Source organism: Sinocyclocheilus anshuiensis, unplaced genomic scaffold, assembly GCF_001515605.1.
Source record: "Sinocyclocheilus anshuiensis isolate Anshui unplaced genomic scaffold, SAMN03320099.WGS_v1.1 scaffold13, whole genome shotgun sequence".
Taxonomy (NCBI): domain Eukaryota; kingdom Metazoa; phylum Chordata; class Actinopteri; order Cypriniformes; family Cyprinidae; genus Sinocyclocheilus; species Sinocyclocheilus anshuiensis.
Genome location: NW_015538026.1, coordinates 1,169,585 through 1,183,974, shown reverse-complemented (window position 1 = coordinate 1,183,974; position 14,390 = coordinate 1,169,585). Strand labels below are relative to the sequence as shown.

The window sequence follows — 14,390 nt, the reverse complement described above, 5'->3', positions numbered from 1 at the left end:
GATGTAGAGGAAAGACCTCCACATCATGAGTAGACACGCCTCTTACTGCTGATTGGCTACAAGTTTGTTTTGCTGTCAGTTTCCTCATGATCGGCCCAGATCGGTGATCAGCCGGTCAGTCTCACTTCTTTCCGATTTCGAGCCGATCCATTTTGTTACCAGCGGCACAGGCAATAACGTCAGCCGCGCATTCTCGCTCTCATCTCTCCGACGACCCCTTCTCTCTCACACACGTCTCATTTGCTCCGGTTAAATAGTGCTTGTATTGCGCATTATTTTAGTCATTCCCGCAGGTTTCGCGCTTATACCAAACGCGCGCGCACCACCACTGATCTATATTAGTGGAGCGCACAATCCGCGCTCAGTCTCAAACAGCTTATGAGCCACAAATACCAAAATGAGTGGCTAACTGCTCTAAAACGTTCAAATACATAAAAAAATGTCATAATGCCCGTTTTGGCGAGTATCCAGTTAAACACAGTCAGTTTTGGAACGTGAAATAGTTGAGTAAGAGAACGCATGTTGTGTAACAGTATATTGGGTCCGTGGATAAACTCTTAAAGGGACCGCAGTCCAATATTTATGCTGCTGTCTGTCATGTTAATCAAAGAACAAAAGACAAAGAAAATAATTTTCTGCTCTTGACTGAATACGTTTTATAACTTTAATGGTAAGCATTAATCTGTATTTAATTTTTACAATGAAGACTACAGAAATTAAAGTAGTCAAATGTAAAATAACACTGGATGTAGTATTTCTTAACTGAATAAAAACTTACTTAACCTGAAAAACTTAGTTTCTTTATTCTATTGCATTTATTTGTGCTGTTGTTTGCAATTTTTAGTTTTTGTTCTTATTTTATTACTGACTTTTTACTTGTGTTTTTTTATGAAAATAAAACTTTGCGTTGAAAAGTAGATTTTTGTTTGTAAACGCTGTCAATTATAGTTCTTAGAAAGAAAATCGGAATCGGCAAAAATCGTTATGGGCAGATCACACTAACAAAAAATCGGTAATCGGAATCAGCCCAGAAAATTGCAATCGGTGCATCTCTACTTTAAATGACTTCTGTTGTGATCTGGCGCTATAGAGAAAATAAAATTAACTTGACCTTCAAGGGGGGCGGGCCACCCCCCTAATATAATGGCAGGGGAAACACTGTAAACAGATGTTTTTTTTGCCAGATTATCATTTGTTGGACCAGGATGTGACCTGTAGCCTGTAGGCTTGAGGTTCAGCTTTGTAAGTTCAGAATTTGCACTTGTACACATTGTTCTGTGTAGCGCCTGTAAAAACAGCACATCACTGTTTTTCGAATGTCTCACTTCTGTTTCTTTGTTTGATTAGTAGGAATCACATGCTACAGTGAAGGTTTACAAGTGTGCCTTAATGCATTTGTATTTCTGCTTTTTTCCTGATCTGTAGCTTCTCTTATGGTGTTAAGCAATTTAGGCTCACCCGGACCAATGCTTTTTAACAGATTTTGATTGGAATCTGACATATTCTTGCATAAAATGGGGTCACAGCTGTTTACATTTATTTTATTTTATTCTATCAACAAATTGGCTAGGTACAAAGCTGATAATCCCAAATGCTGTGCCTTTTGTCCACTTGTTTTAGTCAATGGTTTGGAGGGGCCGTCTCGTTTAAAGAAATTGCTGAGTTTGCCCTAGTTTCACAACCAGAGGTTTAAAAAGAGCATGTTGCAATTGCCAGACTTGTCCCTTATTTCAGTGGCGTGCCACTGTATTTGCCCTGTTTGACAGACTTCACGTGCTTTTATGTACATGCATGTGATTAAAAAACAGGATCTCAGTGACGCATAAGAGAATATTCTAGTAATCAAATAAAGCAGTGTCTGGACTACCCACTGTTTCGCTGTAAAGTAAATTAACCAAGGTAATAGGAAACTATCTTTACACAATGTGGCTTCAGTGATATTCTAATTCATATACCGGGACATGTTGATTGTCCACCACACTTTCTTTCGCCGTCTGTGGCTTGGCACTGCTAGGTCAACCAGAACAGTGCTAGTCTCGACGTCTGCTGATGGCAGAAGTGGTGGCAGCAGGCTCTTGACCCTCAGTCCTGTTGGGAGAGGTTGAAGTCCATGACAGCATATGGCCAGTCTGGTGTGGTCCACCTTACTGTCTGACCATCTTTGCCTGACTGCTTCACATCAAACAAAAGGCTTGTTGCCCATGTCTGACCTTCTGTCACTTCGAAATTCAGCATGGCTGGTGGTTTAGATCTCCAGCGCTGTGAGACAGGAAAGTATGTCTGTCAGATTTTCACCTCTTTTAGCATCTTTTAGTTTTACTCCGTAAAATGATTTTTTTGTTGCTCTCAGATCAGAAACGTCACTTCCCTCACATCAAGAATGGCTACAAACAATCCTTTATTCCCTAAAGGATTGAAGTCTTTGGGCCTTAACGTTACCTCAGTCAGTGTGTCGAATGGATTTGCAAGTCTGAGATACACATCTACATTTATCAGAACCCAAATTTGTCCTCAATGCCTGTGAGGTTGTTTCTCTGTTTTAGCTGCACACTGGCATGCATGTGGCCTTATTTCTGTGCACTGACCACACAAAGCTTCTTTACACCACACCGTTTCCTATCTAGAGTCATATCCTTCCTCTTTTTGTTTTTCGTAAAGAGAACTCAACTTTATGTCCCCCTTCCTCACAAGTTTCTCCTCAGTTCATCCATTGCTCTGATTTCCGGGCCGTTCTTTCTTTAAAAAGATTATATTTTTCAGAGGAAGATTCTCATTTCCTAATTGCACTCAGCATTTACCAGTCAGTGGAAAGTGAAAACCGGATCATCTTTGCTGAAGACTCTAAAAACAGAACATACACGTTGCAATATTAGCTAGCTGTTTTACAAATTGCCTATGTTCAGAATGAAAATACTAGCTTAAGTATACTGTAGTATACACTTTATACTGTTTTTAAAGTACTGTAGTAAGTGAAACAGCGGCCATTATTCCACTATAAACATTTCAAATAGCTGAATTCTACATTATTACATAACAGCACTGTTTGTCACATGACCTCATCATGTTTTGCGGTAATGCAAATAACGTCTTGAAATTTTCTATCTTAACATTTGGTATTCTGATTAAATAATGTGTCAAGAGAGTGAAAAAAAAATCACATTTGTTATTACTTCCTGTTCATCTAGCACACTGGAAATGGGCAGGTCAAGCACATTGCAAGCACAATCATATTCTATGTGTAAAGAAAATGTCCATGCTTTGTATACAGAGTACGATAGTATGCTATTTCAAACACAAGAAATAATAAATTTTAATTTATCCGTACTTGCAGGAGGCAGCACATTGACATTGCTAATATCGGCTAATTGAGTTGCAGTAGTGTTTGTTTATCAGAGAGGGAATAAGTGGTGTGTCTGTTTGCATGATAATGAAAGACTCGTCTGTGAGAGAGGCCGTAAAGGAGGTCATTAGAGTGGCCCATCGCTGTTAAGTGTCTGACCCCTCCAAGAGCAAGCAAGTGTGACAGAAATGGCTCTTCAGGCTCTTGAGGACAGAGATTTGCTGGATGAAAGTGAATATTTTTCACTTATGTCCTCCTCTCAGCTCTGAGACCCTGGTAATATCTGCCCATGTGCCATTGTTGGAACTGAGCTGCTGCTGGTTATATCTGCACCTCAGCTGGTTCACTTTGTAAGATTGCGATTGCTGGTAAGTGTGCTATTTAACACTGTTGGTTGGAATTCGTGTCCAAAAATGTCACCAAAAGTAACTAAATACCTCAGATAGGCCATTAAAATTGGCCACAAATGCCCCCGTGGTGAATTCCTGCTTTAATGTTGACTAACTGTTGATGCATTTCATTGTATTCTAAGCCTTCCTAATTAGTTTGATGCAGACACTGTGAAGTCATAATAGCAAATATTGTTGTTTTGTTAATATGAATTTAAATTTTTTTTTCATGCAAATGTGTAGAAAACACTCCCAATAATTAAAAACCCTAAAACTGTGACGTAGACAGTAAAACTGTATAACCTATCACAAGGACAATTATGTAAAAAGGTATTGTAGTATTCATCGTGCTATTTTATCTTGTGCATTATCTACTTTTGTATTTGATATGTTTTTGTATTTGATTTATCGTTGTTCATACTGAGATTTAATTAAATTGAGATTTGAGATGAATTTATCTTCATGAATTCAAAAAAATTATTAATTCTTAATTTCTTAAATACTGCATTTAATAAAAATATATTTCCTACATTATGGTATATGCATTTCTGAAACGCATTGATATTTATTGCAACACGGTTTAAGTTTTAGACCAACAAAACAAATTTTTATTCCAAATCTGGATATGAATTTATCATAGTGAGGGATAGAATTAAGGAAATAAAATTTTTTATGAACTTGAAATTGAAGGAATTTATTTCTCAAACTGTAAAATGTGCTGACTGAAATGCACTTAACTTGAATGTTTAGGGGAAAATTATTTGCTACAGATGCTAGCGATAGAGCTTCTCATATAGGAAAATTCCTTTAATGTCCACAGTATAGCAAGGGTCCGCTGTGAAAGATATTGCCATGACTACAGGCTGTATAACGACGCCACAAGTACATTTACTTTACATTGATATTCTGTCCAGGCACATCCGTTTCAAATGGACTTTCGGGAAATGTGTATACTGCGTGGTGTTAAAAACTGCAGTGGGCTTTCATACATGGCTGTGGTTTCTCAGGTGCACAAATGAGTGCATATTCAGTGCATTGTAAGTGTTTATGCGTGCAAGTCTTACGTCACAGTTTCCATGCGGTATGTTCTTTTTGGCAGTAGTACGTCCTCAATACAAGGGTGAAAGACTGTGCAAGCTTCCGATTCTTTTTTTTTTTTTTTTCTAAATAATGACAATCATTGTTTGATAACGTGCTAATTTAAAGGAAAACCATCTAAACAATGAACCGTGTTGATGTACTGTGTGTGGGAAACAGCAGCCTTTTTATTACGGAAAAGGTTTGTTCTGCCTTTTCCTTCCTGAAATGCAAGAGGCCAAGGTCTCGCTCCTGTCATTGAATTAGTGTCAGTGTTTGGTTAAGGTCACCCTGTGTTGCAGGTGGCAAAATTATAATGTCTGTTTCCTGGCAAAGCATTTCATTGAGGGGGGAAAAGAGTCAGTGAACAGCTTGTTTCCTTTGTGAGGACATATGGACACATTCATGCTCTTCTACATGATCTAATAGGCTGTGGCTGTTCTACTGTGTGTAACTCTAGTCCCCTGTCTCTCTTACCAGCTGGACAGAACAGACAGTCACAGTCTTCAGATATGTAAACCTGATCAGAGTGCTTACAATTAGTCAATTTGCCTGACTTTTGTATTGAAAGTTTTGAAATTCTGTGTACAGGTTTATTTTTTATTTGTTTATAATTTACGAAAAAAGATAATTAAGGAGTTTAACTTCTTTAAAGATATTATTAGAATTGCATAACTCTTAGCATAAGTTAAGGCTATACGTTATCTTCAGACACAAATATTTTATTATATAGATTTTTTAAAAATGTTATATTATCACTCCTTTTTCTCAGACAGACTTTTGCTGAATGTCTTCTCTGAAATGTTTTTCAGATTTTTGTGCAATTAACAGTTTTCCTCACTCACCTCTACATGTCAGTTGCACCTGTAATGTCTGAAGTCCTCACACACTTGAAGTTTCCATTTGAGAACGAAATCAGAGTAATATGCAGAGTTCAGTCCTTTCATTCAATAAAACGCAGGATCATCTGATTACTGGAAGAGACTGAAGTCACAACAGAATTTCTTGTAAAGGTTGATGTGCAGTATTTCATTAGCTCAGTGCCTTTTGCCTCTTTGAATCGGAATGAATGAATTAATTTTCATTTTGCACACATGCCCTCGGTTGCACCTGTAATCCTCTGCTGCTGACTTCACATTCTCCGTTGCCCAGAGAAACGGTAACTGTTGCCATGGAATCACAACGTAGCCTTGTAGTATTTGTTTATTTACGTGATTTTTTTTTTATGTAAGCATAAGAGTGATGCTGGAAAAGGCCAAAGATGGGCCAAATCAAGCCTGGGTAGGACTGAGAGACTCTCAAACTCTTCAAGGTTAATGAAGTGTGCCTTTTTTCAATGTAACAATTTCTCATATCCCATACAGAGACAGCTATATGTAGCTCTGAAAAGCATATACCTTGTGATTCTGTGGTGCTATTAAAAATTGTTTGTTGAGCATCATGACCATCCCAACAAAGCAACATTGGCTCAACCAATGGCATGAGTTTTGGGGGCGAGGTTTAGGAAACAAGTGTTCATTATTTTTTGAAAATATTTAGAAATCTTTTCCATAAACTCCATCCATGTTGTCCAAACACTCCTTTTACCCTTCATACCCTTCGTTCTGTTTGTGTGGCAGTTTGGAGATCCACATCCTGTCTAGAACCCCACCAGCCCCTCGGGCTGAGTCACATGGGTGACCATTTTATGGATTACTGTGGATGGGCCATATGAGAGATTAAATTAGCACATGCCTGAGGGACGGGCCCCTTGCATTGCCGCCAGGAACTGCAATGAACAACAGGACCACCCTTATCACCACCCGTATTACACTAAGTGTCAGTTACAAGTGTGCTCAGGTCCCTTCTGGGAAATCTGATGTATCTTTACTACAAACAGACTAGCTAGAAATGCACCTTTTTTTCCAGAAAACATTTATTTTTTAATGTGCTGCTCTAGCTTGACATTTAAAGGGATAGGCTAGATTACACAAAAATTAAAATGTCATGTCGTTCCAAACATGTAAGACTTTCTTACTTCTGAAGAACACAAAGATTTTTGAAAAATGTTTTGACTTTTTGTCCATACAATGAAAGTCAATGGGGTCCAAAACAATTTATGGACAAAAAAAGACTGAGACATTCTTCAAAATATCTTCTTTTATCTATTAAAGAAAATAGAAAGTCATAGAGGTTTGGAACAATAGAAGTGATTAAATGACAACATTTTCATTTTTGGGTGAACTGTCCCTTTATGTTGACTTGAGCGTTTCTTGAAAGCAAGCATGTGATTTCACATGATGTTTACAGCTAAATGTGTTGGAGAGTTTCTACAAACAAACACTCTTAGGAGCATAAGCTGCCATCCTAAATGTCTTCCAGAGACCCAGAAGTGTGACCGAGAGTTAGTCTGTCATTATCAGAAGGATGCCGTGGGACTGGCAGTGCTTTTCATTAGCCAACTTTTCATCCTGTTATGTGGTAAAGGAAAAGAGGCGTGATGGCCTGCATTTAAGGTCCTGTTTGCCTTTAAAATCTATGAGAGAAGGATGAAGGAGACTGGCGATGAGAGATTTTTCTACCGAAACAGTCAGCCCTATGCTGACACACAAAATCATCTCACATGCTAATAAAAGAATCAAAGAGAAAGATGGAATGAAAAAACAACAATAGCAGAGGTGGCAAAGGTGAAAACGCTCAGGATAAGTCTTTAGCTGTGTCCTGTTGCTGTGGGAGACCGTCGGAGACAATAGCTGTAGTGACGGGTAATTTAACAGACACTGGGGCGGAGTGAGTCGAGCGCACCGTTAGCAGATCTCCTCACTGCTGCTGCCGCTGCTGATGAGAAGTGTTTTACAGAGCTAGAATTAGAAACAGTCAGTGAGTGGCAGACTGTCTTTCTCCAGGGGAGACTCTTCTAAAACTGCAAATCAGTGATGAAGATAATATTTATAATTCTCTCAACCCTCTGCTTCTGTTTGTATCTGCTTCTCAGCAAGCTGAATGAAGATTATGGATAATGTGCCTATCTACAGTTCACCAAATATACTGTTGACTCGCAGAGACGGTCTAAATGTGGATATATCAGTGGGCCTCAGCAAACTTTCAATGGGGCTTCAAGATGTAAGATTAAAATAATTTAAAATATGACCAAACAAGCATCAAATTATGATATTAAGATATTTCTTATTTTAATTCACCCCCTCAACTTTTTTTTTCTTTAAAGAATCAGGGTTCCCACTCATGGAAAATTCGTGGAAATTAATAAAATCATATAGCTGTGTTTTTATAATGAATATACATTTTTTTCTGGTTATACCAAGCTCTATATTTTACGGAGTAGAAATTGTTAGTAAAAAATATTTTTAACATTTTTCGCCCTTAATCCTTGTCCAGTAAATAATGAAAAACTGGAAAAATCATATTGTTGTTGTCGATAATGGGGACCCTGGAGTCAAAATGTTGGGAAACACTGCTTTATATGTATATACAGTGCAGGCTGAAGATTTGCAGTCCTACATTGATAATGACTGAACGTTTATAAAAAGTTTCGCTATATTTACGTGTAGTAAATGCAGATATAAATCATTACTTTGAGTTTTGTGTTTCTGATTTGATAGTTTTGTGTGCATGTTTGTGTAGAAGGCCTCCCATCCTTTCAGTTTTAGCGCATAGTCTGTATGCACTGCAGGGTAAAGTGCTGTTAAGATCTCTTTGTAAAGCCTCTGAAAATGTATCTATGACACTTCTCCTGTTTTTTTCTTCTTTGATGTGATGCTTGCTAAACCATTTCCAGTAGACAGTGTAGTATGTGGAGTTTGACTTGACGTTGTTGTGTGTGTTTGTCACTGAAGATGAATGTTGAGTCTCCAGTCAGAGTTACAGACAGAAAGGGGGTATAAACTTACAGGAATTGAACTTCAAAAAATGAACACAAGTGTGGCAACCATACAAATCTGCCCCACACCACAGTGATTCCATGTTATAATCACTAACTTTTTTCCCTCTGTATCTCTCTCTATTTTTGTAAATCAACAGGCTTTTCTCCAGAGAATAAGGCAGACTGCAGAAAACCAACAATGTCTCACTCCAGAGCAGGTCAAGGTAAAAAAAAAAAAAACCTTTACATGCAGTATTATTATTTAGAAGAAATACAGTATCTACAATAATACTTGGACACTTAAAATCTAGTGTTTAAGATCAAACCATGTGGAAATAAATGATCTTTCTTTAAAATGAATGCCATTTAGGTTTGATATTTTGTTAAATTTTTAAGTGTGGCTTAGGTGTCTGATTTTTTTTTGTTTGTTTTTTTGAGAAAAGTGTCTAGAGCCTTTGCTCTTGCAGGAAAAAAAATATTTTTAGTGATTTTCTTAAATATTGTCTCTTTCTTTCACGCAGATCTTGTTTTCCAACATCGACTCCATTTTGGAATTCCATTGTGAGTTTCTTTCGACTCTGGATGCCTGTTTGCAGCCTGAACCCCAGGCGCATCATTCTCTCGGACATGTGTTCCTCAAGTTTGTGAGTCCATGAGATTACATTTGAAATCATCTTTGAACTAGTGCTCTTCTGATTAGCAATTGATTTATTATGATTTTTGAGCTTATTAGTCATGCAAACCATTAAAATGTTATTCCCAATCCATCCATTGCGGGATCGTTCCCAGTATCCTAGATCTGTATGCAGTCACCTCCTCCATTCTCTCAAAATACTGTCAGCCCCGAGACTACCTCCGAGACTGTGGTCTTTCTAAAGAGCAAAAAAAAATAAATAAGTGTTTCAATGTGTAACCTGTCGGACATGTGACCAGTAGTTCAATAAAAGTGTAGAAAATGCAGTTTCACTCAGAATTCCAATTTTAGCAACAAATGTTCAGTTCAAACAGAAGAAAGAAATGTATATAATGATTTTAGTTAGCAGCTCTAGGGGTTTAGTAGAAGGTCTGTCTGCTCCACTTTATTTAGGATATCAGTCCAAAATCACTGCATGATAATCCTTGATCCATTTTTAGTCAGTTGGTTTGTTACATTTTTCGGTTTCTAAAAGGCTTGATATGATATTATCTGGGTTACTATTCAAGTATTTTTATTAGAATTTTTGGATATTGAATAAAAAATACTGAATGTAATATTCAGATCTTTCATGTGCATTAATGTTGAAACTTTATGGAAACATTGGTAATGTTGTCTAAATAGCTGTCTTCAATTCTAGCTTCTTTATCCATTTGAACAGTTCTGTATAAATTAAAATACTTTTCCCTCAATGGAAATATGGTAGTAATGATGATGATTTGTGATTTGAACATTGATTTAATTCATTTCTTAGTGTTGGCTGTCAGCCATGAACATTCATTCTGGCACTTTAACTCTTTCTGTGGTTCTCAAAAGAAGCCATTTTGGGTTTGGCATCTGTATGTGACATTCTGAGGTTTTAACCTCAAATTGGAGTCAATTTCCTCTTAATTGGACTCACGGTGTATGTGTATGTGTTTTTTGGATGAACGGTGCTATGAAGCATATGCCAGGACAGATGTTCGCCTCGTTCATGGATGAGGGTGTGTGATGCTGCCAAACTCTGTCATTACAGGTGCTGAGGTCTGGAGCCCTGAGGGCCCAACCAGAGTACTGACACACACACACACACACACACACTGTATGCACACTAATGCAAATGCAAGACCCTCTCTAGACATATACACAGACAAACATGTACAGACAACACACACAGACAAATAAAGAGGGTAAACGGAGAAAGCACGAAAATGGAGATGTATCATAAAGAGGAAAACAAACACAACTACTGTCCAACCACACAGTGCCTGTGGAATCCCAGTATCGGTTTCCTGCTTTGTCAGGATGCCTCAAGCACCCTCATCCGTCAGGATTCACAGCGTCCCTGTCAAGGTTACAGTGCCTACACAGTCTGTTCCTGTGGAGCTCGGATAAATGACATCCTACCTTCACCACATGCATCTTTAATAAACTGTCACCTCAGCCCTGATTTGATCCAGATGAACAGTTCTTCTGGACTTTCTGGATTTTATTTTATTATAATTTTTTTTTTAAAGGTTAGTTGGACCATATTGTGAAGGAAAAGCAGTTAACCAGTGTCTTACAGTACTCTTTAAAAAGTTTGTTGTCTGGATTGTGCAGATTTGGCCTTATTAATTAGTCATTTATTATTATTATTATTGGCCACTACATAATACTTAAATTAGTTTTGATAATTTAAAATAGTAATAATAATGACTAGCTGTCAAACTTTTAAATGGTAATGTAGTAGAGATTTGTTGTAATTACTGCATGCTGGGATTAAAGTTTAAGGAAAAGCAACTTATCTTTAAGCTCTTAAAAGTGAACAGTGCACATCTTTAATCATAAAAGGTGTGCACTGCTCACTTTTAAATGTCTGAAGATGAGTTGCTTTTCTTTCTTTTATTTATTTATTTACTTATTTCCACCTAGCTTTGCACCCCACAGAGAAGGTGTGGCTTTCAGGCAAAATCTATGCTCTTTTATTTCACTTCCTGTGCTGTTTCGGATAATGTAGGGCCGAATGACAGTGCCTTGTTGCTTCTCTAGCAGTTTCACTACCTGAATTCACCCCTTTATGTCACTTGGCAGCTCAGTATTTGAGAGAATGGTTAAAGGAAGAGGTTTACTGAGCTATTCTAGAGGTTAAAATATTTATTATATGTTTAGTATTTTCCATATCAGCTGAGCGGGGATTTCGCTGAAATTCACAGGGCCTTTTTATGGGTGGATCAAAGGCTGAACATGAGATTTATAAATGGGAATGTGAAAAAATATACCTTCTTTCTAACAAAAAAATTATAAATCTGTTTGGAGGATCGCACCCCCACCAAAAAAAAGAAAAGAAAGAGTTTGACTCCAGAGTGTTTTTGAAGTGTTTTGACTCCTCTCTCTCTACTGCAGAGGGACCGTTTCTCTGTGTATGGCGAGTACTGTAGTAACCACGAGAAAGCTCTCAGACTACTGATGGAGCTTAACAAGATCCCTCATGTACGGACTTTCCTGCTGGTAAGCACCTTTCCTTTTCAAAAAGTCCAGTCTATTTTATTACATCATATTCTGACGAAGATCCCTCACACATCCTGTGACCGTCCTGTGACAGATCAGTTTCATATATGAAGCCCTGCAATAGATTTAATTAGTGATTAAAACAAATAAACATTAGTGGCTAGAAGAACTTGTCACAGGAAATAGATGTATCTCCAAAACTTATTGAAGTGAAAGTGATACCCAAACTTTTGACTGTACAAATCAGGATGTGAGAGTGTGCCTTTCAATGCTTTCTATGGAAACCCACTGTACACTCAACATGAATCAGTTTAATGGGATGTTGTGCAAATGAGATCATGTGTTTGTTTTTTCAGCACCTCATGTTGTTAGGTGGAAAGAAGAGCACAGATGTTCCTCTTGAGGGGTATCTCCTCTCACCCATCCAGAGGATCTGTAAATACCCTTTGCTTCTGAAGGTACTGCTTCAGTACTGCCTTTTTCCACTATGGCAATTTACACGCATGTGCATTATGAGTTGATTGTTTATTTCTTATATATATATATATATATATATATATATACACTACTGTTTCTTAAGGAAAGTTGTTTAAAATAATATAACTACTGGGGAATGGAGGTGTACATTTATAACTACAAAGACATCGACTTACTTGGGAATAAGATCATGCATGTATATCACAAAAGAAAATGGGGTCAATTTTGATTTACTGATGATTTAAATACTCCTTAATAGCCCCTTGTGGACAGTATCTGAAGCATACCAGCAGATAGTTGATGTGTAAGTGTGTAACACAAGGATGTACCTGCTGTTTGTCCTTCAGGAACTTTTGAAGAGGACCTCTAAGAAGCATTCAGATTACCCCGCGGTAGAGAAGGCTCTGCAGGCCATGAAAGCCGTGTGCTGCAACATCAACGAGACCAAGCGACAGATGGAGAAACTAGAGGCTCTTGAGATATTACAGTCACACATAGAGGGCTGGGAGGTGAGTTAGTCACATGATCGGTCATTGTCATAGATGGTGTTTTTTTTTTTTTTCCTGTTTGATGGTTTTAAAGGAACAGACCAGCACCAGTTATTTTGGTTTAATGTTTCTTAAAAAACCTCTTTGTTTTGGGGAAGTTCCTCTTTGACAGTATGCTTTGTGTTTATGAGCATTTTTAAGCGTAGCCTCGAAAGAATGACTGATGTGGACATGATCAGTGTCGCCTTGTCTTCTGATGACATTTTCTTAGGACACACCACATGCAGGAAGAGGAAGTCTTAACACAAAGGCTCGTTACCATGGAGATCTGATGGTTTAGTTAAACATGCAACATGTGCCACCACAAACTCCCCTCCTCTCTCTCTCTTTCTCTTAAGCACTTCTTTGCTTGTCTTTCTTTGCTTGTCTCTCCCCGCCTCTTTTTTTTCCGTCATCTTCTCTATACCATAGTTACTTTGTCTCCATCCTCTTTTTCTCTCACTCTTTGTACGTCCATTAACCCTCTTTATTGATTTATCCGATGCTGTACTGAGTGGTTGTACAAAGTGGGGCATTTTCTATAGTTGGCGGTGCATTCAGTTTAGTGCATACAGTGCATTCTTGCTCCTGTTGTTATTTTCCAATCCCATCATGCCTCTGTGAACATTCAATATCCCTGCAAAGCATGACAGGATGGGGATTATTTAACATATTTTAAAATTTGTTGATAGGAATAGTCTGCCCATAAAAAATTTAAATTGCCATTATTTACTCAACCTGATGTTGTTCCAAATCCATATTACTTTCATTGTTCTATAGAACACAAAATAAGAAATGTTAAAGACTGTGCTGGACACATTTATATTTAACATGTAATAAGAGTTAATGTGGGCTGTCAAACTATAAAATGACAAGTAGTGGTTGACCGATATATCGCCAAGGCCGATATATCGGCCGATATTTGGCATTTTTTAAATATCGGCATCGGCCGATAAGTTTTCCTGTTTTGCCGATGCGTTCATGACGGGACTTTTATTTTGACGGCGCACACAGTGCTCACATTCTCCCTCTTGTTCGCTGTTGTCGTTAACAGTTCTGTCTAATACGGATAGAAGTCTGTCTAATAATCAGATAGAACGGTTAAACAAAGGAATTAAAATGTATACAAAAAGTATCATAATGATTGCTTTTATATTATTAGTAATAGGCAAACATTATAAAACTTTCTTGTTTGCCGTCAGCATTCAGCAAATACGGATTTATATAATTTAAACAAATCTTTGAATGACTAATAAACATTTAATTTCACAAACCTTGCAAACTTAGTCGGATCCAGTTGTGAGATCTTGTGAAGTGTGCATTTGTATCCTGCATGATCGTGTGTTCTCTGCGTGGCGGTCGATCCGTGCTAATTGAATGCGGACAGGAGCAGAGTTCAGCTTCACTGGAGACGCGCGATTGACAAACTTTAAACTCGTTATTTCAAATTATGCTGCGCTTTATGCATTTGCCCACTGCCATATTCATGTAATTTCCACTGTGTGCTGTATGTAAAATGAGTGTTACCTTGGCTTTATTTGAAAAAATATGATTCCCA

The 14,390-nt window shown here is 37.7% G+C and overlaps 1 protein-coding gene across 1 annotated transcript in view; it reads left to right on the top strand.

The window, feature by feature from the left end:
• LOC107679267 (phosphatidylinositol 3,4,5-trisphosphate-dependent Rac exchanger 1 protein-like) overlaps window positions 1-14,390 on the top strand; it is an 83,579-nt gene that overhangs the window by 20,111 nt on the left and 49,078 nt on the right. Inside the window, 5 exon segments of the mRNA XM_016474782.1 lie at window positions 8,824-8,889; window positions 9,187-9,309; window positions 11,724-11,828; window positions 12,185-12,286; window positions 12,653-12,814. Of these exon segments, the coding sequence (XP_016330268.1) occupies window positions 8,824-8,889; window positions 9,187-9,309; window positions 11,724-11,828; window positions 12,185-12,286; window positions 12,653-12,814 (558 nt within the window).